The 27,934-nt window shown below is 45.6% G+C and overlaps 1 protein-coding gene and 1 long non-coding RNA gene across 3 annotated transcripts in view; one reads left to right on the top strand and one right to left on the bottom strand.

Moving 5' to 3' along the window:
- Window positions 1-150, bottom strand: part of XRN2 (5'-3' exoribonuclease 2) — an 80,017-nt gene extending 79,867 nt beyond the window's left edge. The window contains exon 1 of the mRNA XM_019927554.3: window positions 19-150. Coding sequence (XP_019783113.1) covers window positions 19-93 — 75 coding nt within the window. The 5' untranslated portion in view covers window positions 94-150. The remainder of the gene's footprint in view (window positions 1-18) is intronic.
- LOC117308322 (uncharacterized) lies at window positions 77-27,921 on the top strand. 2 transcript variants are annotated; one of them, XR_012326197.1, is made up of 4 exons: window positions 77-214; window positions 9,942-10,044; window positions 12,404-19,336; window positions 19,702-27,921. It is a non-coding gene; the product is annotated as an uncharacterized lncRNA (long non-coding RNA). The 2 variants fall into 2 exon arrangements; XR_004522290.2 differs by lacking the exon at window positions 19,702-27,921 and having other exon boundaries at window positions 12,404-12,773; window positions 17,252-19,683.
- The last annotated feature ends 13 nt before the right edge of the window (window positions 27,922-27,934 follow it).

The raw sequence follows: 27,934 nt of genomic DNA, 5'->3' as shown, positions 1-27,934 counted from the left end.
CTCCGGGCGCCTCCTCACCTTCTCTTCCACGCAGTTGACAATGATGGACGGGTACTTGCGGCTGAGCCAGCGAAAGAAAGCCGGGACTCCCATAGCGGCGGCGCAGCTGTAGGCGGCTGCCCGGCCCGCGGACGGACGTAACCAGAGAGACAGGCAGCAGCGGGCCACAGGCACTGGCACTTCCTCCCACGTGCACCCGGCGACAGGAAGTGAGGTGATGGCGCTGCCGCCTGGGAAGCCGGGAAGGAAGCTCCGGCCCGGCTGGGCAGAGCGGGCCTGGTCGGGGGCGGGGCTGGCCAGTGGAGCGGGTGGCGAGGGCAGCAGCCGGCGCGGCTCGGCGCGCGTTCTCGGCGGTACGTGTCCCGGAGCCTCTTCTGCGGCGGGCGCCCCTCGGGCGGGATCCCTGCGCCTCGCAGGCCGCCAGGGAGCCTTGGCCGGTCTGGTCTCCTCCTCTTTCCCACCTATCTTGATTCACGTAGAATCTAAGCATCTACACGCACTCGTTATTTCTGCTTCCTGCTTTCTCCCGGTTTTATGCCACAGTACGTATCTGGACTAGCAACCGTATTTTTAAAAAGTATTTTGCACTAATGATGGCTGGTTTGCATAAGTAACTCACTTTAAATAGTTGTAAAATGGAATGTACCGTTCAGCATCTAATTCAAGCATCCAGCTACATTTATGCGTATAAAATAATTACTGGTATCACTCTCCAGCATTTAATTGAGCGTTTACAATGTGCTAAAGCATTGGCTAAGGGATTCTCAAATTTGATCGTCACTTGGGCGTTCTGAGGGTGCTTTTATCATCTTCACGTAACAGATGAGAAGGCCAGGTTGTAGAGGGGTTAAGTCATTTGCTTATTCACACAGCTTGTGTTTCAGTCCAGGTAAAGATCATTTAATCCTCTGTCCTTGCACTAACAGAATACTTTTGTCCTTTGTTTTCTGATGGCTTCAAATACATTTTTTTTCAACATATAAAAAGGAAGGTGTGGAAGGGGAGTTATTTATGTCCGTTTGCTCAAGCCTGGAAGTCTGTCTCCCTGGAATCCCCTCTTGGCTTGATAAATCACACTCAATCCTAAAGGCTCACCTCAGGAGGCCTCTGTGAAAGCATTTCCCCCTACGACCTGGCATGCAGTATCCATGCCCCCTCCTCTGTGGTCTTTGTTTAAACTGCTGGGGTGGAAATTAGAGAAATGATGAACCCATATTTTACCTAAGGACAGCCAAAACTATTACCGGGAATTCTATCTGTGGTGAAGTCCTTCATTTCTCCTAGAAACAGCCCCTCCTCAATACCCGGCTTCCCTGCAGAAGTATCTTATAGGAACACACGCCGCAAGCATTTTGGTACGGGGATGGGTAGCTGGGCAAGCTTGGCCATTGAGAGCCCTTGCCCAGCATTTTTGAACTTCAAGCCATAAGGATGGTGAGGCAATCCCTCCCAGATGGTTGAAAGCCAAAAGGTAAGAATGGGACTTACTGCCAGTCTGCAATGAGAGGAGCAGATTTAGTCCCTGGTTTCAGTGGGTTTTGAGTACAGCTAAATCCCTCTTCCTACAGTTTGGTTGGTAAACCTGTCCTTTAATTCCATGAACCAACAAATGATCCTTTTGCCCTAAGATGTTTTGGGCTAAGTTCCTATCCTTCGCAAAGGAAAGAGTCTTCTGCCAATTCATATCCTATGTATTCCCTCTTCCCCCTCTTCTCCAGAAATCTCTCCCAGCACATGAGCCCAGACTGGCTCCTGCCTGCCCTCACCTTCCATAGCACTCCTTGACTTATAACACATGGTGTTGTGTCTTACATTGTTTCCTATCTCGTCTGTGAACATCCTCTTTCCTCTAACATATCAGGATAAGCTAGGCTTTGCTGTGGTAATAAGTAATGCCTGAAATCTCATCAGCTGACCATATGTGCAGTTGAGCTACCCTACAGGGCTGTCCTCCACGGGGTGACTCAGGGATCCAGCTGCTTTCATCCTGTGGTTCTGCCAGCTCAACACATGACCACCACAGCCACTACCAAAGGAAGACAGGGCAGGAGGGCTGCCCTGGATGTTCTGAAGGGCCAGGCTTGATGGGGGCTTACATAATTTTTACTTGCATCCGTTTGACCAAATCCCAGTCACATGGTCCCAACCCAACTGAAGACAAGATTGGGAAATACAGTCTTTTGGAGTGCTCAAGAATAGGAACAGGAAACAGGATTGGTGAACACGCCTTATCTCTGCCACACTTTTTAATTAACCTGCAAATCAAATTATTAAATATGTATTTAAGGTCCACAGTCCCTGCTGCCTGCCTGTGTTGGGCACGATTAACAAAATACATCATTGCTTTCAAAGAGCCTACCATCAGTAGCAAGGACAAGATACAACCACAGCATAATAAAGTCGCATTTTGACCTACGGTAAACAAGTCTCATACCACAGTGTATGATTAAAAATCCCAGATGAATTGCACAGACAATAACTGCTACAGACATTTTAAAAAGATAGAGATCTAGTCATCTAATGGGGAAATCAGAGATGATAAGTAGGAAGTTGAATGACAATGAGTCTTGAAATCTCAGTGAGATTCAATAGGAAAAAAAGGAGGTGTGTGTGGAAGGAGACACTGTGAGTTTCCTGGAAGCAGGGACATGTCTTTATTAATCTTGTTGTGGGCATCCAGTAGATTGTCAATATTTTTATTGAATTGAATTCTTAGAGCAGTAGTTCTCAAAATGTGATCCAGGGACCCCTAAGATCCCAGAGACCTGTTCAGGGGGTCCATGAGGTTAAAACTATTTTCATAGTAATATTAAGATGTGATTTTGGGGACTTCCCTGGTGGTCCAGTGGTTAGGACTCCGTGCTTCCACTGCAGGGGCCATGGGTTCGATCCCTGGTCCGGGAACTAAGATCCTGCATGCCAAGCAGCAAGGCCAAAAAAAAATGTGATTTTCCCTCTTCACTCTCATTCTCTGAGTGTATTGTTCAGAGGCTCTGTGATGTGATAGCGCAACAGATTGAATATCAGAAGCAGCTGTGGCAACCCAGTTGTCTTCTATTAAGCCAGACACTGAAGAATTTCAAAAAATATAAAACAATGCCAATCTTCTCACTAATTTTGGGAAAAATAGTTGTTTTATTAAAATATGTTACTTATGTTAGCATGTTATGGGTTTTTTGTTAAAGTGAATTAATAATTTTCTTTCTTTTTTGGCTGCGTCGGGTCTTAGTTGCGGCATATGGGATCTTTCGTTGCAGCGCACAGGCTTCTTTCTAGTTGTGGCATGTGGGTTTTCTCTCTCTAGTTGTGGCACGTGGACTCTGTAGTTTGTGGCACATGGGCTCTCTCCTTGAGGCTGCAAGCTCAGTAGCTGCGGCACCTGGGCTTAGTTGCCCCGCAGCATATGGGATCTTAGTTCCCTGACCAGGGATCGAACCAGCGTCCTCTGCGTTGGAAGGCGGACTCTACCACTGACCACCAGGGAAGTCACAATTAATAATTATTTATTTTAGTATTCTAAGCATTTTTAAATTTTCTCAGGTTTGATTTCTAACATGGTAAATATTGACAGATATTATTACCTGAACAAAAGCTCTTTGGGGTGCTCAATAAGTTTGAAGAGTATAAAGGAGTCCCAAGGCCAGAAACTTTGAGAACCTCTGTCTTAGGACACAGAAACAGAAATGGAATCGCCAAGTTTCTGCTCTTAGAACCCATCCAAAGCTACTTTTTCAAATTTCTAGGATTTTGATATATTCAGATCTTGTCTTAAATGCTCTTTGTAGCACAAAACAATGTGCAATCATTATCACCAGGTGTAATTCACAGGTACAAATGAACATGACGTTGGTGAAAACATGTTTGTTCCTGTGCAGTCCTGTCCTCACTGAACTTAAGAATGCAGCTCAGAAAAAAAGAAAAAAATGCAGCTCAGAAATGTAGGTACAGAAAGGTAATGCAGAACTGGAAATAACTGAAAGATGCATTTGTTAAGGCCTCGGTCTGTACACACTGCTAAATGTATTCAGAAAGCTTATTTCCCTGTAAACTTTCTCAGTCTGTCCTCACACCTTAAGTTGACCAAAGACATAAAACAATGAGCATCGTACCCCCAAAGCATGTGAGAAAGGGGATCTGTAGTCATGTGACTTTAGGAGCTCTGGGTTGAACTGAGTTAAGCAGACTACATTTCTGTGGCCACGTTAGAGCCTTTTGGCATGCCCCATCTCGCAATTTCTCTAACCACAAAAATCCTTTTTTTTTTTTTTTTTTTTCAAGGCCTTGTATCCCTCAGATACTTTTGGAGTGTATACAGTGTATACAGGCTGCGACTGATGTTTTTGCAAACTTTGGCTGTATGTAGTTCGGTTTCAAAGAACAGGATTTGACCAAAGCCACAAGTCCAAATCCATACTTGTTATTACATGGATTTCAATGACAGATCCCATGCTCTGAAATGTAACCCCGAACAGTCAAAGCCCACCAGAATGTGATTCGCTTGTAAAGCGGGTATAAGACGTCCTAGGTCAGCACTATGAAAGGGTCCTGCTCCATTTCATTCCATAACATGACATTTGAGAAGATTCTGGCAGATTTCTGTTTAAGGCCACAGGTTGTATTGTCTCCTGAAGCAAAAGACAGGAAGTTGACAGAAGGCATATGTTTCAAGGAGTTGAACAGTCATAATTCCCTTTGGGGGTATAAATGGAGAAACTGGATGGAAAAGGCCTCCTTTAAAGGATAATAAAGTGTGAAGCACTAAGAAGTGTAGAAGGTATGACCTCAACCCTACAAGCTGATAAGCAGGCCCAGACTTTTATTTATAGTGACATGAGTGACATTTATCTGCCTTTCACTAGAACATCTAATCCGCTTGTCAAGGTGTGTCTTAAGCGGACACCTGATTTCTGGTCAGAGTTGGCAGGCTTCGAATACAAATGTGACTGCCCTGGCTGAAATTCATGACTGAAAAAAAATCATGGAGATATGAAATCATCGGGGAAATATATCAACTAGATTTCAGTTTGCCACAGAGAGGACATCACCTGAAGAGGGTATTGGCTTTGTGGTAGAAATTATGGTCTGTCAGTTAAAGTAGAAATGGGTCCAAAAGGGAGGGGATATCTGTATGTGCATGGCTGATTCATTTTGTTGTGCAGTGGAGGCTAACACAACGTTGTAAAGCAACCATACTCCAATAAAAATTAATAAAAATAAATTAACAAAGTAGAAATGGAGATGAATTACTGGGGGGTTCACAAACCTCATTATCTCCCTACATAGTCCTTAAGTTCAGTTATGATAGAGTTGTAGCTGTCTCTTCCTTATGCCAAATTGTTAACAGAGTCCAGTTTTAGGAACTGAAAATCAACATGAATCAAGAACATCCACAGAAACTGCCCGACTTCTCTGTAGGAACTAAGGGGATCCAGGCTGTGGTTCTCTCTTCAGGGACTCGCAGTAGCAGACGATATAAGGTGTAATCACATTGAAAATTAAGTAGCAATAAGCAATTTCAATAGCAGTACAAGAAAAGGAAAACAAAGGCCATGGTTACTTCCAAACAAGTTAAACAGAACTTACTCTAAGAGTTCAGAGGAGAGAAAGAAGAAAAGGCTGTTATGGGCAGGGAGTCAAGCAAGACTTCATGGAGAAAGTGGAACTGGGAACAAGTCTTGAAGGAAGAGCCAGATAGGTAAGATTTTCACTAGAATGACGTGCATTAATTAACTCCAGGCCACAGGGATCCCATCCCCCCCGCACGCACACACGAACGGACACACACGCACTCTCCTCTCTGTTCTGTCCACATGCTTCCCGGGCCATGGCACCCACGCTGCTGTCCATGGTGCTGCAGTGTGGGGCCTCTATGTCACAGGCTGCAACTCACCTTCAGTCAAGAGGACAAGCACCTTAGGAAGGTCTGTCTTGTTTCCTCTGCCTTGTATGGCATTTTGCCCAAATACAGTTCTTTTTTTTTAAACCAGCTTCGTGTAGATATAATTTACATACATTAAAATACTTCCATTTAAGTTCAATGAATTTTGACAAATGGACGTACTTGGGAAACCAACACTACAACAAGGATATAGAACAATTCCATCACCCCCAAAAGTTCCCTGTGCTCCTGTGCGTGCGGTGGCAACTCCCTCCTCACCCCTGGCCTCAGGCAACTCTTAATCTGCACTTTGCCCCTACAGATTAGTTTTTTCGAGAGTTTCCTGTAAATGAAATCTACTGTTTATAGTCTTTTGTCTGACTTCTTTTCCTCAGTATAATGTTTTTGAAATTCATCCATGTTGTGTGAATCAGTCCTTTGTTTATCACTATGTAGATGTACCACAATTTGTTGGTCCATTCCCCTGTTGATGGACATTTGGGTTGTCTCCAGTGTTTGGGGATAAAGCTTCTGTGAACATCCATGTACAAGTTTTTTTGTGTGTGTTTGCAAATACACTTTCATTTCTTTGGAGCAAGCAAATACCGGGAATAAGGGCTGCTGGTAGGTATATGTTTAATGTTGTAAGACACTGCCGAACTGTTTTACAAATAGTTGTACCATCTTACCTAAACATACATTTGATGATTATAAGAATGGCCTCCATGAGCATTCTTGTCATTGTCAAAAACCTTGGGAAGATCTCTGATTGCTATAGAATGGAATTGATACTCCTTAGACTAGCATCTTTGGCCCTCTGCCATCTGCCCTTATTTTGCTTCTCCACCACCCTAGCATATGCTTAGTTCACTCACTCACACACCATTGAACTACTTGCTCGTCCACAACTGAGCAAAACATAAGTGACAGTACTTCCAGCACATGGATTTGCACTAGTCCAGCTCCCCTTTTTGCCTCGTTGTCTATGTGACCCACATACCTACCAGCCAAATGGTCAGGGTAAGGCACCAACCTATATGTGTGACATCACATTCTTAAGGCAAATTTCACAGACATCATTAATCTCGAAATTTTGTCTGTCTCTAAACATTCCGAACATGTTTCTAGGATTTCAGAAATCCTCTTTTTGAAGGGAAGGGAGTACAGAGAGCATTCTCTTGACAGATTCAGTCTGCAGACATTTAGTGAGCATCTACTAGGAGCAAAGCATAGTGGGAGCTACCATTTGTAGAGTCTCTATAGGATGGATGTGAGTCACTGCAGCAGTCTAAAAGGGGGAAGTAGCAGACGGCTCTAAGGGAGCCTGAAGTAACCACATGGGCTGATGCAATTTTACCTGAAGCACAAATGGGAAAACTGGAATGTACAGTTCATGACAATTACGAAGAGGAAGAAAACACGAGCAGCTCACCCTGTCTCATTCCTCATTCATTGTTTAAGCAAATAAACCTCAAGTGTCCATTTGGTGCTGCTGAATTGCAATGATGTCTGTCGCTATTAGAAACATCCTCATGGGGACTTCCCTGGTGGCGCAGTGGTTAAGAATCCGCCTGCCAATGCAGCAGACATAGGTTCGATCCCTGGTCTGGGAAGATCCCACATGCCGCGGAGCAACTAAGCCCAGGCACCACAACTGCTGAGCCTGTGCTCTAGAGCCTGCATCCACAACTGCTGAAGCCCACGCACCTAGAGCCCGTGCTCCACAACAAGAGAAGCCACCACAATGAGCAGCCCGCGCACCACAACGAAGAGTAGCCCCCACTCGCTGCAACTAGAGAAAGCCTGCGTGCAGCAATAAAGACCCAACACGGCCAAAAATTAATTAATTAATTAATTTTTTTAAAAAAGAAGCATCATCATGAAAAGGATTTGTAATGTCTTCTGGGCTCAGATGCAGTCTCTTCCAGGTAAAGCCAGGTAAACAGGATGGAGGGGAGAAGAATCGTGCATTTACAAAATCTCCAGCGGCCCGTTGTGCTTGTTAAGACAATGTCAATTTGAAGGAGAAAATACATTGGTATAGCAAGTGTGCACGTGCCATTTTTTCTTCTATTTTTTTAAACCTGATTCCCACTGTCCTGCAAATCCTCATGTTCTTTTCTGAAATGAATCTTCCACCTGGACTAGCGTGTTTCTTTGTCCTAACACGTTACTCAAGTAGAATCACTCAAGAAACTTGAATAAGAGCTAAGACATAGAATTGGGTGCTGTGTGGTGCAGAGATGAGGCATGATTTGACTTCTGGCTGCACGATGTGGGAGTTAGTCCAGCACCATGGGAGAGCGCCTTAAATTAGTGCTCTCAGAAAGATGACAGAGGTAAGAATCCAAAAGCTTTTCTGTGCATGAATGGCAGTCACGTGTTTCTATCTTTCTATCATGGGATCACTTGCTTAAGGAGAACTGGCTTAGAAACTTCTATCTTTTACAGAGAGCACTTTAGCCAATGGCCGGGAAAAACAGAGGCTTTTATGATACGAAAGACCAGTAGTATTTTTCATGCAGCTGATCCCACGACCCAAGGTGAATGAAATAAAACTCCAAAGAATGGGGCTTCCCTGGTGGCGCAGTGGTTGAGAGTCCGCCTGCCGATGCAGGGGACGTGGGTTCGTGCCCCGGTCTGGGAGGATCCCACATGCCGCGGAGCGGTTGGGCCCGTGAGCCATGGCCGCTGAGCCTGCGCATCCGGAGCCTGTGCTCTGCAACGGGAGAGGCCACAACAGTGAGAGGCCCGCACACCGCAAAAAAAAAAAAAAAAAAAAAAAAAAAAAACTCCAAAGAATGCATTTCCCTCGTCCCTCGGTCTAGTACCCAGAGATCCCGCAGCATGTGAGCCTGACTTTTACCGTCCAATTCATAATCTCCTTCTAAAATCTCATTCATTTTTGCCCAGCCAGCCAGCACTGTCAGGCTAGGGATGCTACGATCCTAAAAGATGCTGCATTGGAGAGAGGGATAGACACCTGGAGCTTTAACTTTACCTAGTGACCCAAGTCACAGACCTGGCTCTAGACCTACTGTTATGTGGCCTTGAACGATCCTCTGGCCTTCTTGGGACCTCACTGCCCTCACCTGTAAAGCGAGTTGCTAAACCAGTCACCTCTGAGGATTCTTCTGGCTCTATCCATCAGCATTAGACGCCACTTTCCTTGTCTGAATGCCTGTGTCATCTGTGGTCAGTATTTAATACGTTGACATACACAGCTTGTTGCCACTTGTTTTCAGCTGTGTGGGGCTTCCCTCCCTGGAGTCATTTGAATGCTTTCAGTAAATTTGACAAATCTTGACTGTGCATCTGTGTGCCAGCCTCTGTCGCAGGTGCTAGGTGTTCATCAAAAATTGCCTGTCCTCCTAGATTCTACAGTCTTGCTTAGCATGGGGAGTGGGGTGGGAGAGAGACGGCAAATAGTGAAGAAACAACGTATAATACTGTGTTGGGTTGTGATAAGTGCTCTGGAGTAAAATACAACAGGGCGCAGGGGTGGGGAGTGACAGTGGGGTGGGGCCTCTATTTTAGGGTCAAGGAAAGCCAAATTTCCGTTTTTTAAATTGGAGTATAATTGACATATACGCTTCTGACACCAATTTCAAAGTGTAATTGCAATTCTCCATCAAGCAATGCTCTGACACCAGCTGGGTGTCCCACAGTTCAACTCAATTCTGACACTGTCTACCTGGAGATGGTGTCAGATCCCACAGGCTGAGGGCTCAGTCCCCCAAGACTGCCCCTCCCCCCACTTCAGATGCCCCTCGCAAGTCTGATCGTCACCTGTGCTTCTGACCCACTGGCTGGAGGTCAGGGGTTCCCATGACCTCCTCAGGTTAGACTAATTTGCTAGGGTGGCTCATAGAACACAGAGAAGCATTTTACTTACTAGCTTACTGGTTTGTTGTAAAAGAACACAACTCAGGAAACGGCCAGATAGAAGAGATGCACAGGGTGGGGAAAGGGCGTGGAGCTCTGGGTGCTACCACCCTCCCCAATTTCAACATATTCATCAACTCGGATGTTCTCTGAACTTGTACTTTTGGGTCTTCTGCAGGCTTCATCTAGCGGGCATGACGGATCACTGACTGCATTTCCAGACCTTATCTCCTCCCCTGAAATCAGAGGGTGGGACTGAAAGTTCCAATCCTCTAATCAAGGTTGGTTCTCCATCCTCATTAACATCACAAAAGACACCTCTATCAGCTCTGGGAAATTCCCGGGGTTTCAGGAGCTCTGTGCCAGGAACTGGGATGAAGACCAAATATATGTTTCTTATATAGTAAGTCATAATACCACAACCTACCATAAGATGAACGGTTCTCAAATGTTCAGCCAGTGAGTTGCGGCAATTGTGCAGATGTGTGGTAAAGTTAAAATGCGTCTGAACATTCCAGAGCACTCTTCTCATCACTTCCTTCCTTTGAATTTGGACTGGCCTTAGTGACTTGATTCCAAGGCACGGAATGTGGCAGAAGGGACAGGATGTGACTTCTGAGGCAATACAGCTTCAACCTGGAGCCCTGTCTCCCCCCGCCTCTCTCTCAACCCATCCACCAGGCTGTGAGGAAGCCAAGCAGCCACGTGGACAGGCCAGGCGTAGCCGTTCTGGCCGACGGCCCCGGCTGAGGTCCCCGCCAGGGGATATTGGTTTTCTTCTTATGACACCTGACGGGTGAGGAGGTGGGGAATCTGAGCACAGAGCTCAGGGAACCCCAGGCAGACGGCCTCATGAGGGAAGGGTCGGCAGAGGCCAGGGGCAGAGAGCTGGTGGCTGGGGACAAAGGTACGGGGGCTTCTCCCCGACCTGTGGTCTGCCTCTCTCGGGCCAGGGAGCCTCCCCTCCCCCCACCCCCATGATGGGAATGTGGCCGCCCCAGAGCCCCTGTCTGTAACTACCAGGGTGGGGAAAGATGGCCATGACCCCAAACTGCAGCTATTATAATACTTGACATTATTAAAAATCTCAGAATAAAGCTGTCTGCTGCCCTAAAAAAGGAGCCGGTTCTGTTCGGCAAATGGATGCAGAGTTAGGATGGAGGGGTCAGGAAAGGTCACGGACCAGCTTTGCAACTAAGCCATGCGAATGGGGACCCAGTGTGCTATTCTGTACTCACGGGGGGCCAATGTCATGTCGTCATCTCCCGCTTTCCGACAAGAGAGGCTTGGAGTGACATGAACTTTAGGCTTCTGAAGGAAATGATAGAGCAAGGCGCTGTGATGAATGCTTTTCTGGCCAGGGCAGCAGGGGCAGCATAAAGATTAAAACGCTCCGCGGGCTTCCCTGGTGGTGCAGTGGTTAAGAATCTGCCTGCCACTGCAGGGGACACGTGTTTGAGTCCTGGTCTGGGAAGATCCCACATGCCGCCCGCGTGCAGCAACGAAGACCCAATGCAGCCAAAAATAATAAAATAAATAAATCTAAAAAAAAAAACAAAAAAAAAACGCTCCGCATTTGATGATGAGCTCGGGCCAGGATGGGCCTCCAAGGGGAAAGCTGAGCCTCTTTCTGCTGACTCTGAGCAGGGCTCGAGTGTCCGCTGGGCTGAGAGGCTCTTCAAAGATCTCAAGTTTGCCCAGTAGGGCTGATATTGACCTTCCGGTTTGTTTTTTTTTGGTTTTGTTTTTTTTTTTGCGGTACGCGGGCCTCTCACTGTTGTGGCCTCTCCCGTTGCGGAGCACAGGCTCCAGACGCGCAGGCTCAGCGGCCATGGCTCACGGGCCCAGCCGCTCCGCGGCATGCGGGATCCTCCCGGACCGGGGCACGAACCCGCGTGCCCTGCATCGGCAGGCAGACTCTCAACCACTGCGCCACCAGGGAAGCCCTGACCTTCCGTTTTTAATCAGTTGTTCTTCCCCTGAGGCCACGCAGAAGATGGGAAGCAATCTGTCCTTTCCCAGTTCTTGCAGAGCTGCTTCCATAGGAAGAAACAGGAAGACATCTGACTTCCCAGGTCCTGGTATAGCCTGTGGGGGTCCTGCAGCATTCTTTTTTCTGGAGGTTTCCTGGGGAAAGAGGGTCGCAGGCAGGAACTGGCTAAAACAGGGTCATGGTCCCTTTCCCTCTGGGCAGGAAGGGACTCCACCTTAAAGGACTGAGATCACAATAAACCTTTGAAAGTCCTTGTAAAACATTTTTTAAATGTTTAAACATTTATTAGAATAAACTATTGACTCCCCCACGTGGTGTGAGGGCAGTGTAAGTGCCCCAGGAAACTTCAGAATCCTTCCTCACAATATCAAGAAGAAACTTGTGAATTTATTTGGCTTTCGGCAAGATAATGTGCAAACCGAGAATTATCACTATGGATATACCTGTTCCTTCACACAAAAAATCTTGCTTAATGCCAGGACTAGGGTTGGTAGCTCCCCTATATCCTGGACTCCCCTCTGTCTCTGGAGATGTCCTACTGCCTCGTCCGCCAACAGAGGCAGGAAAGCCCTGGGTTTGCTTACTTTCACCCTCTTAACACCATTGCTGCAAAAAAATGTTATCTTCCTCTCTCTTCCCATGCCCAGGTCTCACTCTTTCTAAGCACCCCCTCCAGAATGATTCATCTCTACCCAAAAAAGATGCAGTGAAGACAGCATGATGGAGGCAGAGGTTCCCACAAGGGAAATGCACAGCTTGGAATTACTATCCAGAGAAGTCAATGAGCCACCAAGAAATAAAATAAGAACTGAGAGAAGACCCACGAAGAAGCCAATATACCAAGTAGTGAGCACGCTGGGTGTTTATGTGCGAGCAGAAATGAAAATGTTATATGTGGAAGCTCTTACTCACCTGGACTAGTTTAGAATAGTGGTCACCACAAATTAGCAACGGCTCTCATTGGAACCTACAACCTGTGAAGGAGGTGGACCAGGAGAGGAGCAAAGAGCGGCCCAGGTAATAACCACAGCAGGACTTCTAGTCACCATCTTCTTCTCCAGTGAAATGCCTTTTGAGAATTCTTCATGTCTATGAAAACCAGGAGCCTTGGTGGCTCCTGGAGTTAAAAAAACCATTATAGGAGAAATTTTGGGGGCACAAATGGTGAAATTAGAATAGGGACTATATATTGGAGGGCATTACAGAATTAATGCTAGTTGTCTTAAATATGATAATAGTACTGTGATTAGGTAGGATATGGCCTTATTGTTCAGAGATGCAGGCTGGAGGATTAGATCATCAGGGAAGAAGAGGGGACCACAGGGGAAGGGAGAATGGAGGTAATGAGAAGCCCCAGCTGGGCTGCTCACGACCTCACTCAGCCAGACAGGAAACATGCGGTTTGGAGTATCTATCGCTGCACAAATCCACCAGCCCCAAACATAGAGGCTTAAAACAATTGCTTATTTGCTCCCAACGTGGACTTTGGGCAGGCAGCTCATCTTGGCTTCACGCAGACTCACCAGCTCTGGTGCTCACAAGGCTGGAGGCTGAACAGAACAACTTGCTGTTGGCTGGGTTCCTCAGTTCTCGTCCACGTGTCCTGCCCACAAGGCCAGCATGGGCTCCCTCACAGCTCAGTGTGGGCTCAGAGCAGCCAGACTTCTGACACGGGCCCTGGCTTCCCTCAAAGTGCCAAAGTGGAAGCTGCCAGACCTTCCTAGGCTTGAGGCCTGGAACTGGCACCATGTGGATTCCGCCTCAGGTCACAGGGCCAGGCCAGATTCAAAAGACTTAACTACCAGGGGGAGAGGGTCACTGGGGGCCACTAGATGGACAGTTCACCACACACAGGGATGTGGGCCTGTGGCCAGCGGCAATTTCCTACAGGCCAGCCAGCAACCACAGGAACAGGGCACGTGAGAGATGGCTGTGTTTCAAACACCTTCGGCTCCTTGATTACACCAGGGCTGTTGAAGCGCAGAGATCAAACTGCTCCATGAAAAAAAGGGTAAACAAGGGTTTCCTCATGCAGCACCTCCCCAAGAATTTCAGAAGCTCATATGCGTGGGAGGTTTAACAAAGTGTTTCCTGAACCTATCTGACCATGGTGCACAGTTAAAAAAAAAAAAAGACTATCATTTGGTACATTAGGACTGTAATGACTCCAATTTAGTTGTTTTTTTCTTTTAATTTAATAACACTTTAAAAAATTGTGGTAAAATACACATAACAGAAAATGTACCATCTTCACCATTTTTAGGGGTGTTAAGTACATTCATATTGCAGTGTAACCATCACCACTGTCCCATCTCCAGAACTCTTCATCTTGCAAATCTAAAACATTAAACACTAACTTCCCTTTTCCCTCTCCTCCCAACCTCCCGGGAGCCACCATTCTACTTTCCATCTCTATGAATTTGACTACTCCAGGGAACTCATATGAATGAAATCATACAGCATCTGTCTTTTTGTGACCAGCTTATTTATAGCTGCCCCTGCTCTCTTTTGATTGCTCTCTGCGTGGAGTATCTTTTTCCATCCTATCACTTTCAACCCGTTTGTGTCTTTAAATCTAAATTGAGTCTCTTGTACACAGCATATAGTTGGATCATGTTTCTTAAAATCCATCCTGCTGATCTCTGTCTTTTGATTGTAGAGTTAAATTTGTTTACATTTAAAATAATTACTGATAAGGAGAGACTTACTTGTATCATTTTAACTTTTTTTTTCTAGATGCCTTATAGCTTTTTTGGTGCCTCATTTCTTGCATTACTGGTTTCTTTTGTGTTGAGTTGATTTTTTGCAGTGAAATGTTTTAATTCCCTTCTCATTTCCTTTTGTGTATATTCTGTAGCTATTTTCTTTGTGGTTACCACAGGGATTACATTTAACATCCTAACATTATAGCACCAGTTGGAATTTATGCCAACTTAACTTCAATAACATAAAAAAAAAACAACTCTGCTCCTAAACAATTCTGTCCCCACCCCTTTCAGTTATTGATGTTACAAACATGTCTTTACACGTTGTGTGTCCAAAACATAAACTAGTAATAATTTTTTATGCATTAATTTCTTACATTGTATATAAGACAAAATTATAAACAAAAGTTATAATAATAGCTTTTAAGCTAATATTTTTAAAAATGTATTAGTCTCTTCAATCAAGTAGAATATAAAAAATTGAGTTATAAACCAAGGTTAAAATAATACTAGTGTTTACAATTGCCCACATCTTTATCTTTACTGAGATCTTGATTTCTTCATATGGCTTCAAGTTACTGTCTAATGTCCTTTCATTTCAATCTGCAGGATTCCTTTTAGCATTCCTTGCAGGAAAGGTCTAGCGGCAACCAACTTTCTCAGCTTTTGTTTATCTGGGAATGTCTTCATTTCTCCATCACTTTTGAGGGACAGTTTTGCTGGGTATAAGATCCTCGGTTGACAGTTTTTCTTTCAGTACTTTGAATATAACAGCCCCACTGCCTTCTGGGCAAAAGTTTCTGGTGAGAAATCTGCTGATAATCTTACTGAGGATCCCTTGTATGTGATGCATTACTCTTCTCTTGCTGCTTTTAAGATTCTCCTTTTGTCTTGGCTGTTCTATAGCTTGATTATAATGGGTCTTGGTGTGGGTCTCTTTGAGTTCATCCTATTGGAGTTTGCTGAGCTTCTTAAATGTTTATAATCATGTCATTCATCAAATTTGGGAAAATTTCGGCCACTATTTCTTCAAATAATCTCTCTGTCCCTTTCTCTCTCTCTCTCTCTCTCCTCTTTCTGGGATGCCCACAATGTTGGTCCAGTTTATGGTGTCCCACAGGTCCCTTAGGCTCTGTTCACTTTTCTTCAATTTTTTTTTTCTATTCTTCAGTCTCAATAATTTCAAATTGTCCTATTTTTGAGTTCACTGATTTTTTTTTTCTTCTGGCTGCTCAAATATGCCTTTGAATCCCTCTAGTGAATTTTTAATTTCAGTTATTGCACTTTTCAGCTCCAGAATTTCTTTTTCTTTTTTTTTTTTTTTTTTTTTTTTCGGTACACGGGGCTCTCACTGCTGTGGCCTCTCCCGTTGCGGAGCACAGGCTCCAGATGCACAGGCTCAGCGGCCATGGCTCATGGGCCCAACCTCTCCGCGGCATGTGGGATCTTCCCGGACCGGGGCACGAACCCGTGTCCCCTGCATCGGCAGGCGGACTCTCAACCACTGCGCCACCAGGGAAGCCCCAGAATTTCTTTTTAGTTTCTTTTTTGATATTTCCATTTTGCTCATACATTGTTTTCTTGACTTTCTCCATGTCTTCCATTAGTTCTTTGAGCATCTTTAAGACAGTTGTCTTTGTCATCTAGCAATTCTGCCATCTGGTCTTTCTCAGTGATGGTTTCCGTCAGGTTCTTTCTTCCTTTGAACAGGCTGTTCTTTCCTGTACACCTTGTGAATTTTTGTTGAAAACTGGACATTTGAATCTAGTAATGTAGTAACTCTGGAAATCAGATTCTCCCCCTTCCTCAGGATTTGCTGCATTTTGGTTTTGTTTTGTTGCTTGTTGTAAGCTGTGTCTCTGGTGGGGATAAGCCTGAGGTATAAACATCGATCTTCTCAGGTCTTTTTTTAAACCTGCATATTTCCTTGGGCATGTACCTTTCTCTGGTCTTATGTGTTGACTTTATAAATTCCCCTGTATTTGTGGTTTCTTTTCAAAATCCTAGACTTTAAATGTCTGGCTCCCAAAAGGGAAAAGCAGAAAAATGAATGGAAGTGGAAAAAAGAGGTGCTGGCCCTTTAATTCCCTTGGACGTTGCTTCAGCTGGAGGGGGAGGGGCTTGCAACACCGAGGAGGGGTTCCACATGGGCCACCTACCTATGTTTCTGCACCTCCAAGATCAGAAGCAGCAATCAGAACACAGAGCCCCAGTTTTTGGAGGTCAAGGTCCCTATTGCCCACGCTGGCTCCCCAAAGCTGCCCATAAGCTGCTCCAGGAGCTCTTGCACAGCTGCCTGCCATGTGGCTAAGGGTCGGGGGTGGGTATCAGCCACTATGCTGGGAGCCGAAATTGGCTGGAATTAACTGCAGTTTACCATCCAAACCCTCCCCTGGAAGTTGCAAGCCTTTGGATAGGCTCCAGAATTCAAAGGCAGTTACAACAGCCACATCCTGCCAGTGCAGTTGTAATCTGGGCGAGGAGACAGAGTCCTGGGGCTTCCTACCCCACCACCTTCCCAGCAACCACTCTCCTCCTGTTTGGACTCTTGTCCTCCAGGCGTGGAGGATGAGTTTCTCATTGGATCATAATCTTGGCTTTTCTGCTGCCTGTCCTCAGTGCCAACATGGCACCTGTCCCCTGATTCTTATGATGTACATTAATAGCCTTCCTTCTCCCACATCCTCCCAAGGGGATTTGCTGAGGTTCAAGGTCACCTTGGCTCAGAATGTGAGACATGAGAGCCTAACATGAGCTCTCTTGTTATAAGAACATTCTAATTTCTCACAGGTAAAAATGATCACCTGGTCATGAACCTCCCTTGGCACACGCATGCCTGGAACTACTGAGCTCCCAGCGTCCGCTTGCCAAACTCCTATTGGTTCTCTGAGACTCACCCCAAAGGTAATGTCCTGATTGAATCCATGCACAGACAGTCTATCCAATCCTTTAGGTGTGTTTCCACAGAACAGCAAATAATACCATTAGATATTTTCTGCGTGCCTTTGTTAAGTGAGTGATTGAATAAATCGTTACTTCTTATATTATTGCCAAAACATCTATGAGAAATGTTTGAGCTGGAGACCGGATGCAGGCACCTCTGAAAAGGGAGAAAGAACTAGTCCTTGGCAAACATTGGGACAAGGATGCAAGACTGACAGCATTCCCGTGGCTCTGGAGGGAGTGATGTGGTCTGCTTTCGGTTGATTTCATACCGTTGGCCTAAGTACACTCACAAGTGCTAGGAAGGCCTGGCAACGGGACCCTGCGAACGCCACTTAGTAAGCTACTACGGTGATTAAACTGCAGGGTGCTGCAGAGTGCCTTCTTAGCTCTTTTCTCTAGCACGTCCCCTCAGCTGGGAAGCATCCGGCTTTTAATTTGGGAAAGCAGGAGATGGCAGGCGTCCTGTCCATCAGCGTCATCTGTCACCATCTTTGAGCTGCCAGCACGACAGCTGGGGAAGAGCGGGTTCAAGTTGACGGGCAGAACGTTTTACATCGAATGAGTTTGTGTGGAATAACAGTATAATAAATAAGGCTCTAGAGGAACCCGGTTATCACTTGCATTCCAAAAGTGAGATATGGCCTCACCAGGAGCTCACAGAGCCATCTGTCGTCAAATAGTCTTTGTGTCAAAGGCTGGACTGGCCTGAGGAAATGGAAACATCAGCAGAGGAGAGCAAATGACGACACTGTGTCTTTTCAAAAAGATTTACAGGGAGCCACCTCCAGGAGCCGGAGATTTCCAGACGATTTTGAAATAAATATATAAAACCACTACCCAAAGCGGTGAGACTTGAAATCCTGGCTGCTGAATGCTAATGAGCCTTCCCACTGGATAAGTTCCGTTTCTGTCACTCGGGGTACGTTCTTGAGTAATATAATCCTTATCTGCTTGGATTTGGGGCTGGGATTACTGTGATCTCCTTTAATGTGTTTTTGCCAGTTTGATATATCAAAATCCGATCGTCCCCGAAGCACTCTGCTGATGACACAACCGCTGGTGACAGGAACACTGAAAGTGGATGAAATCTTGAGAATTGGAGAAAAGCTGTAGGGATTTGTGGTTGTTTGGTTTCCTCGTTTTTTTGTTGAGGAAAAGGAGGAGGGAACTCACAAGCTGACACGATAGAGAATTGGGCGTACACAACACCTCATGGGTCAATAGCACAACCACCAGCTGAGTGCCGCAGACCACGTGTTGACGGGAACGTCTGGGAGGGCAGAGAGGAGCTCTGGCCATTGGAAAAGGAAATGCATTAGAAGAGCAATTCATTGAGATGAAAAGTTCAAGGCTAGCCAAGTCCCAGGGGCAGCAAATGTGGGAGATTTGATGGGCCTTATCTGCATAAGGTCTTCAGCCTGGACTGGCCCTGGTAAGGTTTAGTCCTGGAGGATGTGCGAGGTTCCACTGTGATGGGAGACCCTGCAGCGGCTGCCCTTGGGAATTACAGGGTTGGGTCCCTAGGGTCAGAGTTCAGTGAGGCCGACTTTGGTGGTTCAAACTCACAGAATTCGCCTCTGATCGGGTTTCCCTGTTTGGAACAATCCTTCCCCAGTGTATCTCTGGACCAGGACCAGTGGACATTTACAGCACGGATGGCAGGGTGGTCCCCACCTCCATCTGCCCCCTTCGGGGCGCCTCACTGTGTGGCAGAGCCTGCAGAGCTGAAAACGCTACCCTCCAGCCTCGACTAGAGTTCGGCTGTGATTTAGGGAGGTCCTACCAATCGGACGGACCTGTGTGAGACTTGGAGACTGGTTTCGTTCTGGTGGCCAGGAACGGGAGTTATTGCATAATGGGGACAGAGTCCCAGCTGTACAAGACAAAAAGAGTTCCGGAGACGGACGGTGATGACGGCTGCACAGCAAGGTGAATGTCCTTAATGCCACTGAACTGTACACTTAAAAATGGGTAAGGTGGTAAATTTCATGTTATGTGTATTTTACCACGATTAAAAGTTGTTTTTTAAAACAATTTTTTTGGGCCTTGAGGCTTGTGGGATCTTAGTTCCCTGACCAGAGATTGAACCTGGGCCCCCGGCAGTGAAAGCGTGGAGTCCCAACAACTGGACCACCAGGGAACTTAAAAAAAATTGTTTTTTTAATAAAAAGAAAAATCATTCCACTCTTGTGCATATATAAAAAGGAAAATATAGGCCGAATCAATAAGTTAATGCTTTTCTAAAACTCACGCATGTGTGGAACTTACTCCTTCTAAATCACTTTTTGATTCAGAGTCACTGATGCCCAGGTTTACCAGCATCACCGGTCTCAGTACCACGAGCAGCGCAGTGAGGGTGAGGCAGCATTTAAGGCCGCTCCGCCGTATCCAGGATGTTCATCCAGGTTCCTGACGCCCATTCTGCAAGTCCTGATGCATCAGCAACACCCACGCCCTGACTGCTGACTGGCCAACATGGCATAGCCCAATCTCAGAGCTGTTAAAACATGGGGAAACAGTGTGTGCCAGAAGCAATGAAATACTCTTCTTCACTTTTATTAGCTGGCCTGGATGAGCCTAAAACGAGGCTACCAAAACGCTCCCTCTAAATGGACATCTCGTCCCCTGTTTAAAACCCTTCAATGGCTTTGAACATTGACCAAAAGAACAAAGTCCAAACCCCTCTGCATGGGATACAAAACTCTTCACGACCTGTTTCTTTAAAAAATTATTAATTAGGGCTTCCCTGGTGGCGCAGTGGTTGAGAACCTGCCTGCCAATGCAGGGGACACAGGTTCGAGCCCTGGTCTGGGAAGATCCCACATGCCGCGGAGCAACTGGGCCCGTGAGCCACAATTACTGAGCCTGTGCGTGCAAAGAAGAGTGGCCCCCGCTTGCCACAACTAGAGAAAGCCCTTGCACAGAAACGAAGACCCAACACAGCCATAAATTAATTAATTAATTTTAAAAAATTATTAATTATTTTAAGCACACAAACATGTAGAGAACAACATAACATAAATAATGTGGTGCAAGCAACCAGATTGGAAAATATGACAAATGTTTGCACTTTGCCATGTTTGCCTAGAATATTTGGTTTTTAATCTAAAGGAATAAGCTGTTCCCGGTGCATTGATGTTCTCTGTGTGCACTGCTCGTCCTGTTGTCCTCTTCTTCCCAGGGCCAATCGCTCTCTGGAAGATGTGACACATCCCTTCCATCCATGTTTTACACTTTCACTTTAGCTGAACCCTTTCCTCCCTCCCTGTAATAACAGACTGGATTGTTTTGTGTTTTTCTCTTTTACGTATATTTTATTAACTGTCTAAATCCTCCAGCAATGTGTGTTTCTCATCGTTTTCCTGTTGGTGGGCACTAATGTTTCCCCATTTTTACCATTTCTAACAATAGGGCAGTTAACATTTTGAGCACGTCTCTTTTGTATGATAGTGAGAGTTTCTCCACAGCAGCGTTGTTAGTAGAAATATCATAAAGCCCCAAATGAGAGTTACATATGTAACATAAAATGTTCTAGTAGCCACATTAAAAAATATAAAAAGAAACTGATGAAATTAATTTTAATAACATATTTTAACCCAACATAGCCAATATATCCATCTCAACATATATCCAATACATTAATGAAACACCTTACAGTATTTCTTTAAAAAAAAAAATTATTTATTTATTTTTGGCTGCGTTGGGTCTTCGTTGCTGTGCGCGGGCTTTTTCTAGTTGCGGTGAGCGGGGGCTATTCGTTGCGGTGCACGGGCTTGTTGTGGTGGCTTCTCCTGTTGCGGAGCACAGGCTCTGGGCGCGCTGGCCTCAGTAGTTGCAGCACGCGGGCTCAGTAGTTGTAGCTCGTGGGCTGTAGAGCGCAGGCTCAGTAGTTGTGGTGCACAGGCTTAGTTGCTCCGCGGCATGTGGGATCTTCCCGGATCAGGGATCGAATCCGTGTACCCTGCATTGGCAGGCGGATTCTTAACCACTGTGCCACCAGGGACATCCAGTATTTCTTTCATGAAGTCTTCAAATCCGAAACAAATTTCTCAGTTTGGATGAGCCACATTTCAAGAGTCACACGATGCTGGTGATTACTGTATAGGACAGCGTGACTGTGAAGTATGTATTTAGAGATGGAAACATAGGGTCACAGGATATGACACGCCATCTGCAACCTTGCTAGATATTATTAACGTGCTCTTCAAAGTGTGCAAAAGTCACCCTTCCCTGGTGTCCTTCCCGACACTCAAGTGTGATCTGCCTGCCAATCTTGGCTCGTCTGCTGGGTATGAAAAGGCACCTAATTGTACTTTTCTTTGTTTGCTTTCCTGGTAAGTTTGAGTACTTTTTCATGTCTACTGATCACTTGGGTTACTTTTTCTATGAATTTCTCATTCTGATCCTTTGTTCATTTTTCTGAGTTACATTTTTCTTGTTGATACGTGGTTCTTTATATATTCTAGCTACAGAGCTTTGATGGACATGTATCTTACAAACGTCACTTTCTAGCCCATGATTTGTCTTTGCATTTTGTCATACAGAAAATTTTAATTTCAATGTAATATTTATCAATATTTTCCTTTATGGGTTTGTGCATTTTCCGTGTTGGTTAAGCAATTCTTCCTTGCTTGGAAGTCATAAAGACACTTGCCTATTATTTTTTTCTTTAAGAGTTTTAAAGTTTTCCTTTTCACATTTAGTTCTTTATTCTAGCTGGAATTTTCTTTGTGTTAAGCTTGATGTAGAAGATTTACCACCTCACACCCAGTAGGATGGCTGCTATCAAAAAACACCAGAAAATAACAAGTGTTGATGAGGATGTGGAGAAATTCGAACACTTGTGCACAGTTGGTGGGAGTGTAAAATGGTGCAGCCACTGTGGAAAACAGTATGGCAGTTCCTCAAAAATTTTAAAATAGAATTACCATATGATCTAGCAATTCCACTTCTGGGTACATACCCAAAAGAATGGAAAGCAGGGTCTCCAAGAGATTTTTTTTTTTTTTTTTTTGTGGTACGCGGGCCTCTTACTGCTGTGGCCTCTCCCGTTGCGGAGCACAGGCTCCGGACGCGCAGGCTCAGCGGCCATGGCTCACGGGCCCAGCCGCTCCGCGGCATGTGGGATCTTCCCGGACCGGGGCACGAACCCGTGTCCCCTGCATCGGCAGGTGGACTCTCAACCACTGTGCCACCAGGGAAGCCCTCCAAGAGATATTTTTTATGCTCATGTTCACAGCAGCCTTATTCACAAAGTATGGCACATACATACAATGGGATATTATTCAGCCTTTAAAAAGAGGGAGTTCTGGCACACGCTACAGTGTGAATGAACCCCAAGGACATTATACTGAATGAACTAAGCCCGTCACAAAAAGGCATACTGCATGATTCCACTTATATGAGGTACTTAGACTAGTCAAAATCACAGAGACAGAAAGTAGAACGGTGGGTGCCAGGGCCGGGGGGAGGGGAGGATAGGGGGTTATTGTGTCATGGGAACGGAGTTTCAGTTTTACAAGATGAAATGAGTTATGGAGATAAATGGTGGTGACAGTTGCACACCATTATGAATGTATTAAATGCCAATGAACTGTACGTTTAAAAAATGGTTAAGATGGGGCTTCCCTGGTGGCGCAGTGGTTGCGAGTCCACCTGCCGATGCAGGGGATGCGGGTTCGTGCCCCGGTCCAGGAAGATCCCACATTCCGCAGAGCGGCTGGGCCCGTGAGCCATGGCCGCTGAGCCTGCGCGTCCGGAGCCTCTGCTCCGCAACGCGAGAGGCCACAGCAGTGAGAGGCCCGCATACCTCAAAAAAAAAAAAAAAAAAAAAGGTTAAGATGGTAAATCTTATGTATATTTCACCACAATAAAAAAATAGAAAGGGGAATTCCCTGGTGGTCCAGTGGTTAGGACTCTGTGCTCTCACTGCCGAGGGCCCGGGTTCGATCCCTGGTTGGGGCACTAAAATCCCACAAGCGCACACTGTGGCCAGATAAAAGAAAAAGAAAGGAAAAGAAAAATGTACTGGGGAAAGTGGGAGGGCTTCAAATGTACCATTAATGAATGAATGAATGAATGGTGGGAGAGAATAAGGCAGCGAGGGAAGGAGAAGGGACTTTAATCTAGAGAGAAGACGCCAGATATTAAGAGATGACAATGGAAGGAGGACTGGGAGCTTCGACCTCAGTCTCAGCAGGGGCGAGGCCGTCTCCCGACCAGGGGAGGGCGAGGCTCGAGGTGCGGGTGTGGGGCGTGCTCCCCTCGGGAACTGACCGAGTCACTACAGATGCCACTATCCACTGAGAGGCAAATCGAAGCAAAATAAATACTTTATGATTGCCATATAACACATTTACTTTTGTGTTTTGCCATGTGGATTGCCAACTGGTCCAGCATCACGCACTGAAAAGTCTGTTATCGCCTCACTGATTTCTCAAACATCTGTCTGTACCCAGCTCTCACGCCTGGGATTCTTTTGCGGCCTCTATCTATTCTGCTCCAAGTTTCTAGCTTTGATCCGGGACCACAGGCCTAAGTACGATTTTTATAATAAATCTTGACATTTGCTATGGGAAGACCTTCTCTTCTTTATTCTTCAGAACTGTCTTGGCCATTTTGGACCTTTAAATTCCTTCCGAGTTTAAGGAGCAGCTGGTCAACTTCCGGAAATGACCTGTCGGGATTTTGATTGAAATAGCATTGACTTTTTGGATGAATCTGGACAGAACTCATGCTTTTAAGATGGAATCTTCCCATCCATGAACATGTAGTTCTCTGCTGTCAATGGATGTTTAAAATTTTGTCCTTCACTAATTTCTTAAAATTTAAAAGATTTTTGACATGTAATTTTTATTACTGTAAATGGCATCTTTAAAAAATTTATTTTCAGGACTTCCTTGGTGGTTCAGTAGTTAGGACTCCGCGCTTCCATTGCAGGGGGCGCGGATTCGATCCCTGGTTGGGGAGCTAAGATCCCACATGCCGTGTGACATAGACAAGAAAAAATTTTTTTTTTTTCAAACTGGCTTTCCTGGTGTGTCACCATACTACTGATTTTTGAAGTTGCTCATAAGTTGCTCTTATATCAAAACTCTCACTGGTTAGAACGCTCTGCTCCAGCGTCTGGATCTTCTTTGGGGACAACCGTACAGCCCGTCAACCACACACACCTTGTAGCTTCCCCCTCACTCCCAATCTGCAGCCCCACTTTCTCTCGGGCGCCCCTCCAGCCCTCATCCTTGCTGCACGTGTGTCTTGCATTAGCCTCCCGTGAGGACTGTTTCATTTGCACAAGTTCTGTTGTGTCTCTGGGCCTTGTGGGGGTCATTTCTCTCCCTGGAGTCTCCTTGTTCCCCTAGCTCCACCAGGTTTCATGCAAATGTCACCTCCCACGTAAAAGGTCCCTAACTCAGCCGCAGGAGGAATGGTTTCTTCATTCCTCAGAACTTCGGGGACAAAGGCATCTCCCGTTAGGGACCATGCACGACGTGCTGTGCTTCAGGCTTTGTCATCCTTGTTGGAGTGAGGGCGCCCGAGTTCGGTGACTATGTCAGATCCAGCTCTGTACTCCCAATGACTGGCCCCCTAGAGCCTGGCACACAGGAAGCGTCAGGAAAGGCTTGATCAAGCTGTATCTAAACTTCAGTTAGTAGAGCTGGGATGGTGGTTACCCCAGATCTAGAGTTGTATCCTTAACACTGTGGGTTCCAGGGATTGATTTCATCACATTAACCAACCTCACAGTTTGATTTATAAGTTGGAAGACTAGTGTGCGAAAAATGGATTGTGAAATATATATTGATCTCTGCCCCCGGTTCCTGACATAGAGCTCCTAGAACCCTTGGAATTTCATGGGTAAATGAATCTTTTTTTTTTTTTTAATGAGATGACTCGGGTGGCGGGTGGGGAGGGGGTAGTCCTGAAGAGCTTCAGGAGTGGGACTGGTCACTCGAAAAACCAAGCCATGATTAGAAGCTTGGGACTTTCAGCCCCCTGCTCCCCTTGTGTGGAGAGCAGAGAGAGGCTGGAGGTGGAGTTAATAATCCTACCTCATCATGCCTACCTGATGAAGCCACCATAAAAGCACCAGGGATTCGCAGAGCTTCCGGGTTGCTCGACAAACACATGGCGGTGCCAGGAGGGGGGTGCACCGGCGGGTACAAGGGAGCTCCGTGCCCTTTCCCCAGACCCCACTCTATGCATCTTTCCATCTGGATGTGCCCTAGCCTTCATCATATTCTTTCATCATAAACCGGTAAATGTAAGGAAGGGTTTCAGGAGGTCCTATGAGCCATTCTAGCAAATTATCAAACCCAAGGAGGGGCTGTGAGGACCCCACCTTACAGACCAGTCAGACGAAGGTTTAGGGAATCTGGGACCTGTGATTGGCGTCTGAAGTGGGAGTTAGCCTTATGGGACTGAGCTGTGAACCTGTGGGGACCGCACTAACTCCAGTTACTGTCCGAACAGAACCGAATCACAGGACAAGCAGCTGGTGTCAGAGCATGGGTTGAGATGGGGAAAAAACCCCACATCCGGTGTCAGAGGTCTTGTGAGCATGGTAGTTGTCTGAGAGTAAAGGAAAACACAGTTTATCAACTTAGGCTGTGACTTTGCTCTTACCTGGGAAACAAGACAAGCCATGGGCCCAGCGCACAGCCTCCCCAAGAGCTCAACCCCACCAGAGACCCCAAAATAGATGAGGGAGTCATAGGTGAGCAGAGCAGAGCTCCTAGCTCCAGCCAGCCAGCCTTGCCCTCCTATCACTTGTACTATCATTTTCTTTGTATATACTTATTTTTTTAATGTAAATTTTATTTATTTTTGGCTGTGTTGGGTCTCCGTTGCTGCATGTGGGATTTCTCTAGTGTGGTGCACGGGCTTCTCATTGCGGTGGCTTCTCTCGTTGCAGAGCACAGGCTCTAGGCGCACAGGGTGCAGTAGTTATGGCTCGCGGGCTCTAGAGCATGGGCTCAGTAGTGGTAGCGCACTGGCTTATTTGCTCTACGGCACGTGGGATCTTCCAGGACCAGGGCTCGAACCCATGTCTCCTGCCTTGGCAGGCGGATTCTTAACCACTGCGCCACCAGGAAATCCCCTCTTTGTGTATTTTTTAAAAGTCAATTATCTCCTTTCCCCTAAAATGTATTTGAAAAGGAAAATTTATATCACTTCTTTACATTTTAAACCAGGGTCACCGGAGATAAACAGAAAGTAACTGAAAAGAAAAAAAATGCATTAAAGTTTAGCTGGAAAGTTCTGCCTGCTAACAGCGCTGGGGCCCAGGCCTGCCCTACCTACCACGATTCAGTGTAAGACACGTTAGTGCTGAAGGCCAGCACCAGGCTTCCTTCTGACCACCGTCAGTGGTCACAGCATGTGGTCTCCAGGAGAAGCTGATCAGAGGCAGGACTCTGTATACTCCATCAGCATCACCGGCAATATCTAGTGAGCGTCCTGACTGAAGCGCTTCTTTTGTCTTTTTAGTGGGTATAAATCATTTAAACCTGGTAAGATTTAGAATTAAAATTAGAAATGTTTACAAGAATTTTTACAAGGTTTATATACACAGAAAAAGCTTGGAAGAGTATCGCCCAATGTCACTAATGTTGACTGCTGGACTTGTGTGTGTGTGTGTGTGGAATAATTTTAGATTTACAGAGAACCTGCAAAGATAATGCAGAGAGTTCTTATGTACCTTTCACCCAGTTTGTTTCCCCTAATGGTACATTCCTCTTATCTCACATTTCTGTGGTGCATTTGTCAGAACTTAGAAACCAACACTGGACATTACTATCAACTAAACTCTAGACTTTATTTGGATTTCACCAAATTTTCCTTTTTTCTGGTTCAAGGATCCAACCCAGGGTCCCACCATTTCACTGAGTTGTCACATCCCCTTTGTCTCCTCTGATCTGTGACTGTTCTGTATTTTTATGACCTTGACAAGTGTTTTTCTCTGTTGTTAGTGCTTTGGGTGTCTTATCTAAGAAACCACTGCCTAATTCGAGGTCACAAGGGTTTTTACCCGTGTTTCCTTCTCAGAGTTTGATTGTTCAGCTCTTACACTGAGGTCCTTGACCCATTTTGGGTTACTGTTTGTACACAGTGTGAGGTAGGGATCCAACTGCATTCTTTTGCGTGAGGCTGTCCAGTCATCCCAGCATCATCTGTTGAAAATACCATTCTTTCCCCACTGAATGGTCTTGGCACCATTACTGAAAATTAACTGACCATGAATGTGAGAGTTTATTTCTGGATCATCAATTCTAGATTACATATAAATCAATATTTCATGCAGTACCACACCGTCTTAATTACTGCAGCATTTTAGTAAGTTGCAAAACTGCGAAGTGCGAGTCCTCCAACTTTTTCCAAGACTGTTTTGGCTATTCTGGGTCCCCTGAATTTCCATATGAATTTTAGAATTAGCTTGCCAATTTCTACAAAGAAACCACCTGGATTTTGATGGGCATTGTATTCATCACTGTGCTTTTTGATAACACGTAAAAGCAAATATGCCAG

This window comes from Tursiops truncatus, chromosome 15 (genome assembly GCF_011762595.2).
Source record: "Tursiops truncatus isolate mTurTru1 chromosome 15, mTurTru1.mat.Y, whole genome shotgun sequence".
NCBI lineage: Eukaryota > Metazoa > Chordata > Mammalia > Artiodactyla > Delphinidae > Tursiops > Tursiops truncatus.
Note: the sequence above shows the minus strand (reverse complement) of the source record. Positions and strands in the feature narration are given on the sequence as shown.